The sequence below is a fragment of the Lampris incognitus genome, unplaced genomic scaffold (genome assembly GCF_029633865.1).
Source record: "Lampris incognitus isolate fLamInc1 unplaced genomic scaffold, fLamInc1.hap2 scaffold_418, whole genome shotgun sequence".
In the NCBI taxonomy this organism is placed as follows: Eukaryota; Metazoa; Chordata; class Actinopteri; order Lampriformes; family Lampridae; genus Lampris; species Lampris incognitus.
Window position 1 is genome coordinate 11,892 of NW_026611377.1, and position 18,109 is coordinate 30,000.

The 18,109-nt window shown below is 48.7% G+C and overlaps 1 protein-coding gene across 1 annotated transcript in view; it reads left to right on the forward strand.

Moving 5' to 3' along the window:
- Positions 1–3,163: 3,163 nt before the first annotated feature.
- The window catches only part of LOC130133610 (platelet-derived growth factor D-like), a gene marked incomplete at its 3' end in the record, with an annotated part of 16,372 nt that continues 1,426 nt past the window's right edge, over positions 3,164–18,109 (forward strand). The window contains exons 1-2 of the mRNA XM_056302064.1: positions 3,164–3,314; positions 16,896–17,106. Coding sequence (XP_056158039.1) covers positions 3,164–3,314; positions 16,896–17,106 — 362 coding nt within the window. The remainder of the gene's footprint in view (positions 3,315–16,895; positions 17,107–18,109) is intronic.

The window sequence follows — 18,109 nt, forward strand, 5'->3', positions numbered from 1 at the left end:
GAGGGGGGGGGAGAGGGGGAGAGGTGTTGCTGTTTCTTCCCCTCTCTATCTGTGCCCGTGTGTGCGTCTCTTTGGGTCATTCTGGCAAACCAGCTTTGGTTGTGTGGCATGTAGGCTGCAGGACGGTGACGCCGGCGCAGTCTGGACAGCCAGTCTCGTCTGGGGGAGACGAAGACTTCAGCAGCGCGTAGTGCACTGAGAGGCCATCACTGCTGGCGTCCACGGCTGAGCCCTCCTCTGCTTGCGCTTGACGGCGTCCTGTGGCCGGTGGGGGCGCTCTCCGCCTCTCCGCCTCTCGGTATTCCGGGGCGCACCTACGCTAAACGCACTCGACATGACATGCACTCTTGGCTATGATATGATTGCTATGTAGCGCTTTGCGATGCCAGTTGGTAGCACTTTAATTAATCTGCTAATTGCCGACTGCCTTGTAAGTCGGCTTGGATAAAAGCGTGTGCTAAATAATTAACTGTGAATGTGGGGTGTGGGGGGGGGTGCGGTGGGGGTGGGGGGGGTCTGCAGCAGAAGACTGAGCAGGGGCCATGTCGGTGCGCGGGTGCAGCTGCAGTCAATTAGCCGTCAGTCTGTCTCTCCCAACGGGGCTCGGACCGAACATCTCTTGGATGTACATACAGTGTGGGGCGGTATGGCTCAGGAGTAATCTAGTAACCGGAAGGTCGCTGGTTCGATCCCCAGCTTCTCCAGAGTGTGTCAAGGAGTCTTTTATTTTTTGGGGGGGGGTTCCCCCCCTTGCTTTTTCTCCTCAATTCTATCCAGCCAATAACCCCACTCTTCTGAGCTGACCCCGTCATTGCTCCACCCCCTCTGCTGATCCGGGGAGGGCTGCAGACTACCACATGCCTCCTCCTATACATGTGGAGTCACCAGCCGCTTCTTTTCCCCTGACAGTGAGGAGTTTCACCAGGGGGACGTAACGCGTGGGAGGTTCACGCTATCACCCCCCCCCCCAAACAGGCGCCCTGACCGACCAGAGGGGGCGCTAGTGCAGCGACCAGGACACATACCCACATCCGGCTTCCCACCTGCAGACACGGCCTGTAGGGATGCGGTCCTTGTTTCAGTGGTAGCCCTAGATTTAGGCTAACGTCCCACTGTTTGCTTGTTTTGTGTGTCCACGTTGCGTCCCTAAGTAAAGGCACATGCTCTGTTCCATAACTACACACATAGGCTAACTGCACTCTATAACGAATGTGCATGTGCAGCGCACACGCCCCGACACACACACACAGCCCTCATAAAGACGCCTCTGTGGCCTGCCAGAGGCGCTAGCTAGCATCTCTGCAGCATCCTCATCTCTCTTCCACCTTCTCTCGTTAGCTCCTTTCTTTCTGTTTCTATTCCTATATTTGTGGAGATGGACGGAAAAATGCCTCGTTTCTCTCCCTCCTCTCATCGGGCCCTCCCTCTATTTTGGGGGTCCCAGTCCCCCCTTTCAGGTTTTCACTGCACATGGAAAATACATGCAGTCAGCTGCATGACGGAAGCTGGATGGTTTTAACAAGGGGACGTAAACCGCCGCCCCCTCCCCCAAAGTGTCACCCCTGAGTGGGTGAAGTGTGAAAACACAGGAGTAGAGGGAGGAGGAGGAGGAGGAGGCGAAGGAAAGAGATGTCGCATTTCTGCAGAACTCTTCTCGCCAAATGTCCAGTTTCCCCCCAAATTTAGAACAATAATCCAGTCGATGTTTCCATCGATAATCCTCTTCTTCTTCTTCTTTTTAAACAATGGCAACGCTAACTTCGCTCCGTCTGGAAATATTCTGCACATGTGGGCTGTCAGTCTCAGCGAAATGAAGACCACAAAGCTGCTAAGTTAACACAACTGCAAGCAACACACCAGGCAGCAGAGGGGGGAGAAGATGGCTCAGGGTGGAGGGGATGGATGAGAACCGGGGGGGAGGGGGGGGGGTAAAAGCTAGAGGAGGTACGATGTGGGGGTGAGGCCGATGCTGACCAAAGATGACACCCCTTGGCATGCAGTATTCAGCCCCAGGCTGTGTGTGTGTGTGTGTGTGTTCGTGTGTGTGTGTGTGTGTGTGTGTGTGTGTGTGTGTGTGTGTGTTTTTCACGCCTCCATGCGTGTGTGAGCATGACTGGGAATCAGAGGAGAATATTTAAAGCTGATTTGTCATGAGTGGCAAAACAGTGGAGCCAGAGCAACCTCTGATAAGCAACACAGTCACACACACACACACACACACACACACACACACCACACACACTTTACCTGCTGTATACAAACTACACAGGGTAAGTCCATCCACTGCAACCAAGACAGACTACAATATCAGCGCACACATATACACAAACAAACATTTGCCCGTGTGCACACACACACACACACAAACAGAGAGAAAGAGATACACAAACACACACACACATGCACACACAAGGCTTGAGCTAACGTGTACCCACAGGGGAAAAAAATCTCTGGTTGTTTCCCATGGGGAGGAAGGACTGTGGGCATAAAAAATACAGTTTCTCCTCCATTTCACAGCCAGCATACAAATAAACACACACACACACACACACACACACACACACACACACACACACACACACACACACACACACACACACACACACACGTATTTGCGTATAGAAACAAGAATACACATATGAACTACCTGCACAACACAAAGCATGCTCTTGCACACACAGAAGCAGATGCACAGACAAGCACACACACAAACAGCCATGCACAAAACCCCACACAATTAGTAGCACAGATTTGTGTGTGTGTGTGTTTGTGTGTGTGTGTGTGTGTGTGGGTGGGGTGTTTAGTAGCAGATTTTGTGCTAATGGGCAGTGTTTTACACTGTTTTCCGAAACCCAGATGAGTAAACAACCCAGCAGACAACCGGGACGGACAGCGGCAGGTACTGCATGCCGGAGTCAGAACAGGGTCAACTCTATTGCCCTGTTACTTCCGGTTTCTATTTTATCTCATTTATTTATTTATTTATTGGGGGGGGTATCTAGTTATGTGATGATAAAAGTCAATCATATGTTGAGTCCATTTAAAAGGAGCTAAAGTATCATAATGTTTTTGCTAGGGCACAACACGACTTGCAGATATGAGGGGGAGGGGGGGGGGTTGAGGGGGAGGGGGGTTGCCCGGGGGTCGTTATCGAAATGACGTAATGGTCTTTAAGCGCTTGCACTCCTGCACTGATGCGTGCAGGAAACACGAGCCCGGCTGGGTGTTGCTGCGCTCGCGGTCCTCAGGGGACGACGCATCGATCGCAGCGGACCGGCGCGCGGTCCATGAAGCATTTGACATGGACGCTGCTGGTGACGCCAGGCGTCAATAGAGATCGCCGGGCCGCAGCTGCCTTCCTGTTTGTGTTTGCTGTTTGTGTGAGGGGCAGCCGAGCCAGGTGTCTGATCTGATTAGCTGCTGTTATTCACACACGTACACGATGGCCAACCATTCCCCCCTCCCCTCCTTTTGCTGACGTTGAGAAGTGTAGCTAGCATTTGTTTTGTTTTGCAATGACATCATCGATTGTAGGATGTAAACGATGCCTCTTAAAAACAGTAGCGGTCTATTCCGTTGCCTATCGACGCGGGGGTCGCAGGATCGAATCCCCGTGTTACCTCCAGCTTGGTCGGGCGTACCTACAGACACAATTGGCCGTGTCTGCGGGTGGGAAGCCGGATGTGGGTATGTGTCCTGGTCGCTGCACTAGCGCCTCCTCTGGTCAGTCAGGGCACCTGTCGGGGGGGTGGGGTGGGGTAGCGTGATCCTCACGCGCTACGTCCCCCTGGTGAAACTCCTCACTGTCAGGTGAGAAGAAGCGGCTGGCGACTCCACATGTATCGGAGGAGGCATGTGGTAGTCTGCAGGCCTCCTCCGGATCGGCAGAGGGGGCGGAGCCCTGGAATGAAGTTAATCATGAAGCCGCCAGCCGGTGATCAGAGGAGGTTGGATCAGTTCATCTGGATACAATGTTTATCGACAGATACATTTCATCACTCATCTAAGTGGCCTCTTCAGTCTAAGCTGACTGCAGGTGCCCCCCCCCCTTATAAACAATGCAGTGCAATACAGCTGCATAATGACCAGTTTGATATGCAAATCCGGGTGTGACCATTAACCCGAGTTTAGTTTGGAACCGCAGGGACACCTGCAGGCAGTCTAGAGGGAAGATGCCACCTAGTTGAGTGATGGAACGTATCCGTCAGGAAACATTGTATCCAGATGAACTGATTCCACCTCCTTTGATGTTCTCACCTGGATTATTGAGCCCGCATCACGACGCTAGCTGGGGATTGTAAACACGGTGTCAGTTGTCTCACAGGCCTCGCTTTTGATTCCAAGTCACAAAACAAAATTAAAAACGTTGATCGAATCGATGGTTTGTTTCCGTGTCTTCGGGTCATGTGGCGTCCACCCATGTGCCTGTGTGTGATGCCCGGGGGGGGGGGGATTATCAACACTGGCTGAACCGGTTGAATTTTACAAACCCGAGCGAATGATTAAGTTGCCAAAAAAAAAAAGTCTTTACGTTTGAGCAAAAATTCCACATGCGTTCCTCCTCCGCCGACTTGGAGACGGCGACTTAAAATGCCAGTCACCAGGAACGGGGGGCCTGCCCGCACAGAGCCTTTTCCTCGGGTGAGCTGTCTTTTGTCTCAGAGTGAATGTATTATCTGTGCCCTGTTAGCTGGTGCAGGGGCTTATGAGAATTCATTTTGAGAAGATGAAAGCCAGACAGGAAATGTTAGACTGGGGATGGCGGTTGTAGGAAATGGGGTTGTCTTATTATAGGTAACGTCCTGTGGGAGTTTCTCTGAGGGAATGTATCATAAGCAAGCTGTCCGTCACGTAGGAGAGGGACAGATACTTTGCACGGAATTGAAACGTGGATTGAGAAGTTTTTTTCCCCCTCCCATCCCTATACTTTACATCCCCTATTCTAACAGTTTTACATACTTTTGTGTCGAGTAATGGCACCGGATCTTTCTCCTTTTGTGGTCTCTAATATTCCTCCGCTTATCAAGCCTATTTAATCGCGCCGTGCTCCCTGGCTGCTGTGTCGGGAGGCTGTGATTGGCACTTGAATCCGAAATAAATCTCCCGGAGAACATCACACCCCAGCACTGGAGGTGGGACAGTCGGTTTTAATTAGTGTGAATTCACGCATACTTTATAAATACAGATGCGACAACATGCCCGCAAATGCAAACTGTGCAACATGCACTTTCAAGCGACAAGACTGTGAATTTTGCACGCACACACACACACACACACACACACACACACACACACACACACACACACAAATGCTCAAGTACACACATTTCACTGGCACTATATGTGTGCATACGTATACAACCACACAGTATCGCCGATGCGGTTATTTAAGTGTTATATCAGGTGTGTGACGGTTTAATTGCTATTGTCAGACATTGCCTGGTTGTGTGCGTGTCTAATTCTGGCAGTGTGAGTCATCCTGTGGGTGATATTGTCGGTGCTATTGACATCACCGCACTTACAATACAGAACTGAGTCTCAGTGGGACTGCACTTTGCTTTCTGTAAAGTCTCTTTGCCTACGTGTACAGCGTCAGGGATGGTGGCTTGTTGCAGACGGTGTTGTGGAGGCACGGTTTAGGAAACGCTTTATCTAGTCACATCGTGGGTCATCGCTTGACGAGGAGCGCTGCACAAGTTCTATGGGCTAGAATTTACACCATAAGGGAGCACAATGTGAGTTGCATGCATTGGCTTTAAGTGACTCTTGAGATTGAATTCTACACAGTAGGATTTGTAGACCTGTCTGACTTCCAAAAGTTGAAATTGCATTTTCTTCCTGCCATTAATTTTCTCTATGCTAAGTTTGAATTTATCTGAAAGAAAATCTGAGCAAATTTACAACCTTTAATCCAAGTACTATTTTTGTCCAATGGACAAACCATGATTTCAACTTGGATTCTCTGTAAGCTGACTGGCTTTTTACAACACAACCTCAGAGTCAGAGTCAGAATCAGAGTCAGAAACACTGTATTTGTCATTTCAGTTCATGCACTTGCACACATGAAATGAAATGAAACTTTGTTTCCCCTAGCCCCCAAACTAACACACATAGCTAAACTAAATAATAAAAAAATAAAATAAATCACTGTCTAGGAGAACGAACGCCAGCCAGGATGACTGTCGGACCAGCCATCTGCATTGGCTAGCAGCTAGCTTAGCTTGCCCCGCTTCCGCGTCCTGTCAGACCCCCCTCAGTGTATCATCTTCGGCGCAGCTCCAGGCAGGGCCGTGGTCCCTGGGTCCACAGGACGCAGCAGACCAAGCTCCCTTAGCAGATCCAACGCTAGCTCTCCCACCCAGACACTTTTGACACACCTCCCTACATTCCACAAGACGACACTAACAACACAGTCAAGGCTAGGTGAGGCCTCCGCCAGACCACCCTCGGTGTTATCGGAACTGTTGGTCTGCATGGGCTAGCAGTTAGCTTAGCCTGCCCCGCTGCCGAGTCCTGTCAGACCACCCCCGATGTTACCTCTTCAGGGCACAGCGCCAGGCAGGGCTGTGGTCCCTGGGCCCACAGGACGCAGCAGACCAAGCTCTCCAACCGATCCAGCGCCAGGTCTCCCAGCCATCAAACGAAGACAAACAGACACAGACGTGGACAAAGACACTGCATGGACGGTACTGGGTGAGGCCGCTGCACATGTGGATTCGCACTGCCATCTTCCCACACCGGAAGCAGGCCAAGATTTTCAACATTATCAAATTAGTCAAGTCAATTTTATTTGTATAGCCCAATATCACAAATTACAAATCTGTCTCCGTGGGCTTTACAGCAACACAACATCCTGTCCTTAGACCCTCACATAGGATAAGGAACAACTCCCTAAAAAAAAAAAAAAAAACCTTTTAATCCCTCCAGTTTATCAGCAACCAATTTAAGGCTTTAGCCCTTTGTGTTTCTAATCAAGCAGGCATAGGGCTGTATCTGAAGTCGTGGATAAACCTATTCCCCAGCAACAATTAAACGCTGATAAAGATATCATGAAAGCAGGGACATGAAACGCTGAATGGAGTGTGCAAATCTGTGAAATGCAGAATTTATTTTTCTTCAACGTGAATGTGTTTGAGTTGTTTTGCAAATTCAGATGCAAAACACAAAAGTCGATGTCAAGAATCATGCAAATATTGACCGTACAATATCCCATTTCAGTTTTTGTAGTTAGCATGCCACCCCATATAGCAGGGGCGATTCTAGGCTCAGAGCTTTAGGGGTGCTGAGCACCCAGAGTGCTGGCCGGCCAGGCAAGATACATTTTGGGGGGTGGATCAAACCATTTTCGAAGCATGGGGGGGTGCTGTATTTTTGTTGTTAAAATATTACGTTTAAACCATAAACTGGGTATGGTTTTGACATTTCTTCAGCTTATTAAACATGGACATACAGTAAAAAATAAAAAATCTCTTCAATTTTAGGGGTGCTGGGGTTCAATTTAGGGGTGTTGCAGCACCCCCAAAAAAGGGCTAGAAACGCCTATGCCATATAGTATTGATGTCAATTCACTTTGGATTTGCAAAGATTTAAAAAAAAAGAAGAAGAAGAAGACCCATCAAGCTTTAAAGTGCAGACCAGAATAGCCTTGATAGGGCACTCTCCCTCTTCATTCATATCCTGACGTGCATTTGCAAAAATCCCCCTCTTCCCGTGCAGGCCTTTCTCAATAGGCTCCTAAATGAAATGTATCGGTTCCATTAATTTGCAGCAGTGTCTTGACATCACCGGAAGATTTATAATAAGGTCAGAGATATAACCGTAGAGCCACCCCTGGGAGTGCTCGGGGCTGTCGGCGTTAGCCGATTTGCATGCTAAATCACTTCATTGTTTTCCTCCTACTTATTCGCTCCCCTTTTTTTTCCCCATTTTCCCACTTAGTAGGCGCATGCACTCGCACGCACACTTGAATAGTCATGGAGGGCATTTGCAGACACACACACACATTCACATTCCTTCATATATTTCAAAAGTCCCATTAACATCCCTCCTGCCTTGCGGGGTAACAGACAGAGATGGGGGCTTTTCAGGTACAGTCATGGCTTTAGCTACAGACCTTGAACATTAATAGTAGAGGCCATCACATATATGCCTTCATTCCCTGTCTGTACAGTGGTCACCAACCCTGCTCCTGGAGCGCCACAGCCTTGCCGGGTTTTCACTCCAACCCGAATTCAACACGCCTGATTCAATGAGTCAAGGTCTTGTTAAGTAGCTAATCAGTAGAATCAGGTGTGTTAAATGAGGGTTGGAGCGAAAACCCGGCAAGGCTGTGGCGCTCCAGGAGCAGGGCTGATGTCCGCTGGTAGAAGCTGATCAGAAGCAGTCATACTTTTTAAAATAATGCACAAATTGCACAATTATATATATATATATATATATATATATATATATATATATATATATATATATATATATATATATATATATATATCAAAGATGCACCCAAAACTACAGTATCCTTATCAGTTTAACCCCGTCCTTGTCACTGCAGGCTTAAAGCAAGCAAATTATCCAGGAGTTGGAAACAAAGGGACTACTGCATCGTTTACTCATAGTCGATGAACGAGCGAAATGACATCACTTAAGCCTTTTCTGTGTTAAAGGGAATTTATTCGCTTGCCCGCCCGGCCGAACAACAGCAGAATGAGAGAGAGGCTGCATCGACACGCTGCAGGAGAAACTCCCCAAGCATGTTCACGTTGTAGGAGGCCAAATCCAGGCATATAGACAGAAATGTAAATGTTATGCCGATACACAAACACACACATACAGACACACACTCCTTCACATGCATATAGCGGTCTGTTCCCTAGTGACCTTAGCAGGGGAGCGTTCCTGACTCGTAAGCACTTTTACAGCTGAGTGATCCCACACAGTCAGACCTCTGATCAACAGAGCGGAAGAATTACTTTATAAACACTCACACAAAAACGCACACACACACACACACACACATATATACACCTATACATACAAGCGCCATACTATGCATACACACATAGTATGGATGCTTTCGGAGTCCCCGTAGGAAAGGCGAAACTCTGTTTGCAGATGTGACGGGGCGAGATCTCATCCACACAAGAGCACCGAGGCAGCGGTGGGACAGACAGGCTGACGTAGGCCAAGAAAGGGGGGATGAGAAAGAAGAGGGGAACACATGGGATGAAGTAGAGGGAGGTATAGAGGAGGGGGATGAGGGAGGTAAACTAATGAGGTGCAGTAATGGGCCAAACCTTCAGCATCATCTCCCAAGTGTGCTGGCTGCTGTATCCTCGAGTTACAGGCAGCCCTGTCTCCAAAACTACACACACCCCTGGAAAAGAAGAAGGAAGGTCAGAACCCCGTGTATGGCTGCACCGTATATGGTCAATGTATGAAGGTGTGGCCAGTTAGTTCCAGGGCCAGTGGTACTGTCTATAATGTGGATTCCTGCATATGGCCATCTGCTATGTTCTGTAGTGGTCCCAGTAATATTAGTTGTTGAAGTGGACTGAAGGGCGTCCGGGTAGCGTAGCGGTCTATTCCGTTGCCTACCAACACGGGGATCACCGGATCGAATCCCCGTGTTGCCTCCGGCTTGGTCGGGCGTCCCTACAGGCACAATTGGCCGTGTCTGCGGGTGGGAAGCCGCATGTGGGTATGCGTCCTGGTCGCTGCACTGGCGGCGACTCTGGCCGGTCGAGGCGCCTATTCGGGGAGGGAATAGCGTGATCCTCCCACGCGCTACGTCCCCCTGGTGAAACTCCTCACTGTCAGGTGAAAAGAAGCGGCTGGCGACTCCACGTGTATCGGAGGAGGCATGTGGTAGTCTGCAGCCCTCCCCGGATCAGCAGAGGGGGTGGAGCAGCGACCGGGACGGCTCGGAAGAGTGGAGTAAAAAAAAAAAGGAAAACATGTACTGAAGTAGCATATCCCCACGACATGGTTAAGCTATGTTTGAGATGTTCGAGTAAAAAAAAAGAAAAAAGGTTATAAATGCAGTTGTTTTCCACTCATATCTTGGGATGTTTGATTTGAAAGATGAGATAATTTAATTGTAATCATGACTGTCCTAATGATCTGTTAACTCCCCCTCCTCTTCCATCTGTTTCTATCCGTGGGTGCCGCTCGTTTGTCTAAGCCTCACTCGGTACTGACAGGCCGATTCACACTTGCACCCGCTATCTGCCCCGTCTCAAGGCCCGATTCACAGAAGGTGTTACACTAATGGTATTACAGCGCAAACGCACCCATTAAGTTTTGCGGCCGAGTGAACTTGCCCTTGTTTTGTGACTGATTGCAGTTATATCCCTGTGGCAAAGTACACACGGTGGCTTTGTGCCAAGAACACAGTTGGCAGGTTCATTGGCATCCTGGATGTCATCAAATATAGAAAGAATTGTTTGACCTGGCAACCTGTACCAACCTGGCAACCTGTATCTGTGAATGATTTCGGTCTCGGTTAAATCAAGAAGGGGATATTCTCTCCGTCGCAGTGCCCTCTCATGAGCCCGCCTGGCATGCCGTCGCCTGGCTACGGTCCCTGCCGCCCTGGTCACTGGGAAGCCTGGGCGTCCGTTCCGCCCAGCTCTCTGAAGACACACTCTACCTGCATCTGCCTATTGCAGTGAGCCTCATTTGCATAGAAAGGGACCAGTTTCGCGCCAAATGTATGCATATTACCTCATTTAAATATGTGCACATAGCACCGGAGCACCAAGCACAGCTGCACGTCACCTTTTGCGGGTGCTTTGAGGTTTACACGTTCGTTTGTTTCTCTTGTCTTGTTTGTGCAGGTTTAGCGGCCGCCAAAGCCGCGCGACTGAATTGGCCAGCGAGTGTTTTGTCAGAGTGGTTGTTATTCGGGGAGCTTTAACTGTGCGCTCGGCCAACCAATGGTATAAGGTTGATGCTAGAGCCAACGGGGTGTAGGCACGGAAGTAGCCGTGATTGGCTGTTGCGTCGGCCAATAGACAGCGCGGGACCTCGAAGCGCACTGACTTGAAACAAACGATGCGCACTGAAACATTTAGCTAGCTAGCTTACAGCTGACCTTAACATTGCCAGACCGTACTGTAATGATAGCTAACATTAACGCTTGCTAGCAATGGAAATTCAAAAAGAGTTTAAACCCTAACCCTAACTAACAACCAATCACGTCTACTTCTGTGCCTACACCCCGCTAGATCTAGCATCAACCATCGTATAACTTCAGCGATGTTGTTGGTCACGTGATCAAGAGGCCCAATCATGTCAAACTGATCACTCACTCAGTCAGTCAGTCAGGTACACTCACATTTGTAGGGCTGGCAAAATAAACCCATTCAGCCCACTGCAGCATGCAGCCTGGCCCTCTGCAACTCCGTGTGTGTTTGTGTGTGTGTTTGTGCGTGTGTGTGCGTGTGTGTGTGTGTGTGCGTCCTATTATTTCCTTGATCGTGAGGATGCCCCAAGGGTGAAATAGTAAAGACAATTTTTTTCCAACTAGGGTATTTGACCTGTCTCCATTTAAAAAAAAAAACGGGGGCAGTGAGACGGTCAAGGTTGATAATTATCATTAGGATTGTGTTTCCGTTTTTGATGTTAAGAACGCTCTTGTGTTTATGTTAAGAAAGCTCTCGTGTTTATGTTAAGAAAGCTCTCGTGTTTATGTTAAGAAAGCTCTCGTGTTTATATCCACAACAAATGGCCGGTGTTTTGACGGCCGTTCAAAGGAAATCTCATTTTGGACAGAAACTCCTCAAACATAAAGTGAATGAAGTTATAAATCAAACCTGCTGGGTCTGGACATCATGCCAATCTGCTGTTGCTATAAAGACAGACAGACATGCACATGCACGGAAGACAACTCTTCTCTGCACTCGCTTACTTTCACGAGACGGAAAATGTTGTGCGTGCAGTGGGAGTTGTAGCATGAAGTAGTTCTAGTGTAAGGTTAGGGTTAGGGTTAGATTGTGCAAATACCTTTAGTTTTTACACGAGACTTGTCTGAAAAATTCCAAAAAAATACTGTCTTGGGGCGGGAATGGCCCTTTTTTTGTGTGCTCATCTTTATCTCATCTCATTATTTGTGTTTGTGTACATGACCTTTAACCCTCTACTGCTACTGCACTGACCTAGCCTCTATGTGTGTGTGTGTGTGTGTGTGTGAGTGTGCGTGTGTGTGTGTTCGGGTATGGCTATGTGAATCTGACCTTTACACAATCAGAGAACTACTTGTTGCGGTCTGCTACACACACATACTCGACCTGGGGTCAGGGATTGTGTGCTAAGACTCCATTTTGGTTTGCAGAGAGGAAGGTGCGAAGCCAAGGTTTGAGGCCGCATCACTGACTCTAAAGATAGCTTTAGATGCGGAGTCTGAGATTTAAGTGCGCTTGCTTGTATTAGTCCGGTTTTTGACACGCTGGTCGTTAGATGTCCCGAATAAAGCTGTTTTAGCACTGACACTGACTACTAATACTAGTTCTCACCTCACACACACACACACACACAGACACACATTCTCCCACTCTCTCTCTCTAAACAAACACGCTGTGGGGGTAGGACAGACAAGTGGGGAGAGCGAGTAGGAGAAAATGACGGTGCAGAGGATGGAGAAGGAGGGGGTCGCTGCTAGGGAAGGAGGAAACACAACACTAACATGATCATCTGGAAGTGAGCAAATGGAATTAATCTGGAATCCAAATCGTGGCCTCTACCGTTCTGTGGCATGGGCACCATGGATGTGCTATATGAATCGGTGCGCTCATACCACAAACAGGCAGACACATTGTATTTCCTGGACTACAAGTCGCGATGGAGTACAAGTCGCACTCAGCCAAAAAAAAAACGTGTTGTTGCGAGGAAAAAAAACCTATGTAAGTCGCTTCGGCGTATAAATTTTGGCGGCTGCAGATAAGAACTTGAGACATTCACCTTATTGTTCTGCAGGCCCTTGAGGAGTTGAGGTTAGACGGGCCTCGCGAGACGAGAGTTCCCAGGGCGGGGGGGGGGGGTTGGGGAACACGGTTAGCTGCTTGCTAGTTAGCATGCGACGTGCTTGTGTATCCTGTTTTTGGTGGGAGGAATAAAACGACGTTTTTGGGCTGTTTGCCCAGCAGAATACACTGACAGCGAGGCATAGCCCATTGTATTGGAACGTGCACGGATAAACAGACAGTGCCATCAACAGTGCCATCTAGTGGCCGTAGAAGAAATGCAGCGTATTCGTCCTACAAAAGTACATTGTATAAATCGCTTTGGAGTATAAATCGCAGGACCAGTCAGACAAGTTAAAAAAAAAAAATTAAAAATATAAAAACGGGCTTTTACACCAGGAAATACGGTAGTACACAGTGCATGAAAAAGTATTTCTGATTGCCTCTATTTTTTCATATTTGTCACACTGAACGGTTTCAGATCTTCATATCAAATGTAATATAAGACAAGGAGAATCCGGAGCAAACACAAAATAGTTTTTAAATGATCATTTCATTTATTGAAGTAAAAAGTTACCCAACGCCCATATCACCCATGTGAAAAGGTAATTGTCCCCCTGAACTTAACAACTGGTTGTGCCACCTTTAGCGGCGACAACTGGAACAAAACACTTCCTATAATTAGAGCTGTCTGTCACGTTGCTGTGGGGGAATTGAGGCTCACTCTTCTTTGCAGAATTGCTGTAATTGAGCAACATTGGGGGGTTTTGGATGATGAACTGCTGGTTTAAGGTCCTGCCACAGCATATCAGTGGGGTTCAAGTAAGGACTTTTACTAGCCCACTCTAAAACCTTAATTTTATTCCTTTGAGACGTTCTGGATTGGACTTACTCTTTTGTTTTGGATCATTGTTCTGTTGCATAACCCAATTAAGCTTCAGCTTCAGATCATGGACTGATGACCGGACATTTCCTTCAGAAGTTTCTGGTAGAGAGCAGAATTATTGGTTCCTACAATGATGGCAAGTCTTCCAGCCCCTGATGCGGCGAACAATCCTCACACCATCACACTACCACCACCGTCTTTCACTGTTGGTATGATGATCTTATTGCCAGACGTAACAGGACCCATGTCATCCAGAAGTTCCACTTTTGACTCGACTGTCCACAGAACGTTATCCCAAAAGGTTTTGGGGGTCACCAACGTGCAATTGTGAGATGAGCACTAGTATTTCTTTTCATAAGAAGTGGCTTGCGCCTTGCAGCTCTCCCATGAATTCCATTTTTGCCCAGTCTCTTTCTTGTTGTCGAGTCATGAACGATGACATTAGCTGAGGCTATAGGCCTGCAGTTATTTAAATGTTGTCCTGGGTCTTTTGTTACTTCCTGGATGAGTTGTCGCTGCACTCTTGGAGGAATTTTGGTCCTGGGAAAATTCACCACTGTTGAAGTTTTCGCCATTTGGAGACAATGACTCTCACTGTGGTTCGCGCGTTGCAGGATCAGGCTATTCCCCCCAGTCCCCCCCCCCCCGAACAGGCGGCCCGACCGACCAGAGGAGGCGCTGGTGCGGCGACCTGGACACATACCCACATCCAGTTTCCCACCCACAGTAACGGCCAATTGTCTGTAGGGATGCCCGATCAAGCCGGAGGTAACATGGGGATTCGAACAGGCGATCCCCATGTCGGTAGGCAACGGAATAGACCGCCCCGCTACCTGGACGCCCAGACCCCCTCCCCCCGGCCAATTACCCCACTCTTCCGAGCCGTCTTGGTCGCTGCTCCACCCGACCTGGGGAGGGCTGCAGACTACCACATGCTTCCTCCAATACATGTGGAGTCGCCAGCCGCTTCTTTTCACCTGACAGTGAGGAGTTTTGCCAGGGGGACGTAGCACGTGGGGGGATCACGCTATTCCCCTCAGCCCCCCCTCCACCCGAACAGGCGCTCTGACTAACCAGAGGAGGCGCTAGTGCAGTGAACAGGACACATACCCACATCCGGGACGCCCAACCAAGCCGAAGGTAACACGGGGATTCGAACAGGCGATCCCCATGTTGGTAGTCAATGGAATAGACTCCCGCGCTACCCAGACGCCCAGATTGTTTAAATATAAAATTGTTTTTGAAAGAAATTCAGAGATGGCAAACAATTCCAGATTTTGAAAAACATACATTCAATCAGGTGTGTCCAAACTTTTGACTGGTCCTCAAATATAAATACACATGTGTGTGTGTGTGTGTGTGCGTGTGTGTGTGTGTGTGTGTGTGTGTGTGTGTTGCATATATATATATATATATATATATATATATATATATATGCAGGCACTTACATAAACACACACAGTTGTACATACACAGCCCCACGTGTGCTCTCACTCTCTCCCTCTCGTTCACACACACAAACTCAGACAACTGTGTGTGCACACCACACACACACAAACACCGACACACAAACACCGACACACAATAGCCTCGAGTCATGGAGTCAGACTTCTGAAAGTGATTGTTTTCTCTCTGTGTGCAGACATGTGAATGCGCTGTCTCTTTCAGCTGATCTGGTGGAGTGTGACTGGGAGTGCATTTAGACTTAATCATGTGTTTGTGTGCTTGTGCTTGTGGGAAAGAGGGCGGGAGGGTATTTGTGTTTTCAGTTTTTGACATGCAAACCTTCCACTCATACTCAGGAGAAAGTACCTATGTTGTGCAGTTAAAAACAATTTTTTTTACATGAATCAAAACTCAGAATCTCGAGCAAAACATGATTTTGCTACCTCCATGATGCTGGTGATCCCCACCCCAGTCAGCAGCTGGACTGATCTGATCCTTACTGCAGTTGTTTTGTACAGGTTTAAAAGCTGCTGCTGTAGGTTGATATTTCAGGATCTCTTTTACTCTCATAGTGGCCAATTGACTTTTTTCTGGAGGGCCCCTACAGTGCTAGAATCTTTAGGTTTTCCACACAGTAAAAACCTGAGTGTTAATTTAACTCTGAGAGTGTACAAATGGACCCAAAATGATCCATTTGTACACTCTCGGAGTTAAATTAACACTCTCAGAGTTAAATTAACACTCTCAGAGTTAAATTAACACTCTCAGAGTTAAATTAACACTCTCAGAGTTAAATTAACACTCTCAGAGTTAAATTAACACTCAGGTTTTTACTGTGACATGCTACAAATGCTACTTCTTTTCCTTGGCCAAAGTGTTTACAGTATTTTTCTTTGTAGGGCGTCCGGGTAGCGTAGCGGCCTATTCCGTTGCCTACCAACACGGGGATCGCCGGTTCGAATCCCCGTGTTACCTCCGCCTTGGTCGGACGTCCCTACAGACACAACTGGCCGTGTCAAGGCGGATGTGGGTATGGGTCCTGGTCGCTGCACTAGCGCCTCCTCTGGTTGGTCGCGGCGCTTGTTCGGGGGGGGGGGACTGGGAGGAATAGCGTGATCCTCCCATGCGCTACGTCCCCCTGGTGAAACTCCTCACTGTCAGGTGAAAAGAAGCGGCTGGCGACTCCACATGTATCGGAGGAGCATGTGGTAGTCGGCAGCCCACCCCGGATCAGCAGAGGGGGTGGAGGAGCGACTGGGACGTCTCGGAAAATGGGGTAATTGGCCAAGTACAATTGGGGAGAAAAAGCCCCCCCCCCCAAAAAAAAGAACAAGTATTTTTCTTTGTTGAAGTCACGTCGTCATCATTTTGACTAAATGTAATGTATTTTATACTTAATGTGTGTTATATGTCTTCATCCACTGCATGACTTTTGTTATTTATTCATTTATTTATTCATTTGTTTGTCTGTTTATTTATTTATTTGTAGATTTGTCTGTACAAGCACACGTGCAAGCCTGTATATATATATATATATATATATATATATGTTAGTACTTTGCTAGTCGCGGACCAACTAACTGATTAGCTGTAACCACTAACAGACAGCAATCGCCTCACCACAGACATGTACCGCAAAGATGAGAGTGTCTTGGTAACAGCAGCGGGTGGGGCCATCTCCAGCCCCCGCTACCCCAACTCCTACCCCCGCAACCTGCTCCTGTCCTGGAGACTGCTGTCGCCACCGGGGACCCGCATCCACCTGGAGTTTGACACGCACTTCGGCCTGGAGGAGCCCGAGAACGGCGTGTGCAGGTAAGAGAGACACGGAGAGAAAGAAAGACACGGGAGAAGAGGCGGACGGTCGGGCGTCCGGGTGGCGTGGCGGTCTATTGCGTTGCCTACCAACACGGGGGTCGCCGGTTCGAATCCCCGTGTTACCTCCGGCCTGGTCGGGCGTCCCTACAGACACAATTGGCCGTGTCTGCGGGTGGGAAGCCGGATGTGGGTATGTGCCCTGCACTAGCGCCTCCTCTGGTTAGTCGGGGCGGGGGGGGGAATAGTGTGATCCCCCCACGTGCTACGTCCCCCTGGCGAAACTCCTCACTGTCAGGTGAAAAGAAGCGGCTGGCGACTCCACATGTTTCGGAGGAGGCATGTGGTAGTCTGCAGCCCTCCCCGGATTAGGAGAGGGGGTGGAGCAGCGACCGGAACCACTCAGAAGGGTGGGGTAATTGGCCGGATACAATTGGGAAGAGAAAAAAAGGGGGGGGGGCAAGAAGAGGCAGACGGGGGGAAGATGGAGGCTGAGAGAGAGGATGGGAGTATGGAATAGAGACAAAGCGAGGAAGAGAAGCGAGTGTGTGGAGCAAGAGGACGGAGGGCATGACGGAGAGAGGTGGGAAAAGTGTAGAGGGAGCGACGGAGCAGGCGGGGAACACAGATTCTGCAGAGGGAGCGAATGACAGGAAAGGGGGTGAAAGAAAGATAAGATAAAGTAAATCAAAACCGTGGAGAGAGAGCAGAGCGGAAAGGAAAAGTGTATCACGCTATGGAGGTAAAGTTCAAAAAGGTGCCTGAATAGACGAGAACAATAGCAAAGGGGTGGGGGGGGGGGCAAAATTAAGAAAGTGAGGGATCGTGTGAAAAGACGAGGGAGGGGATTTAATAATTCATGCAGCGTTAGCAAATCCTACAACTTCTGCACTGACACCCCGAGATTGAAAGAGAGAGACAAAGGGGAGCGAGAGAATGGGGTGAGAGTGTATTAAAAAGCTGGAGGGCGGCGGGGGAGGGAGGGAGGGGGGGGAGGGAGGTA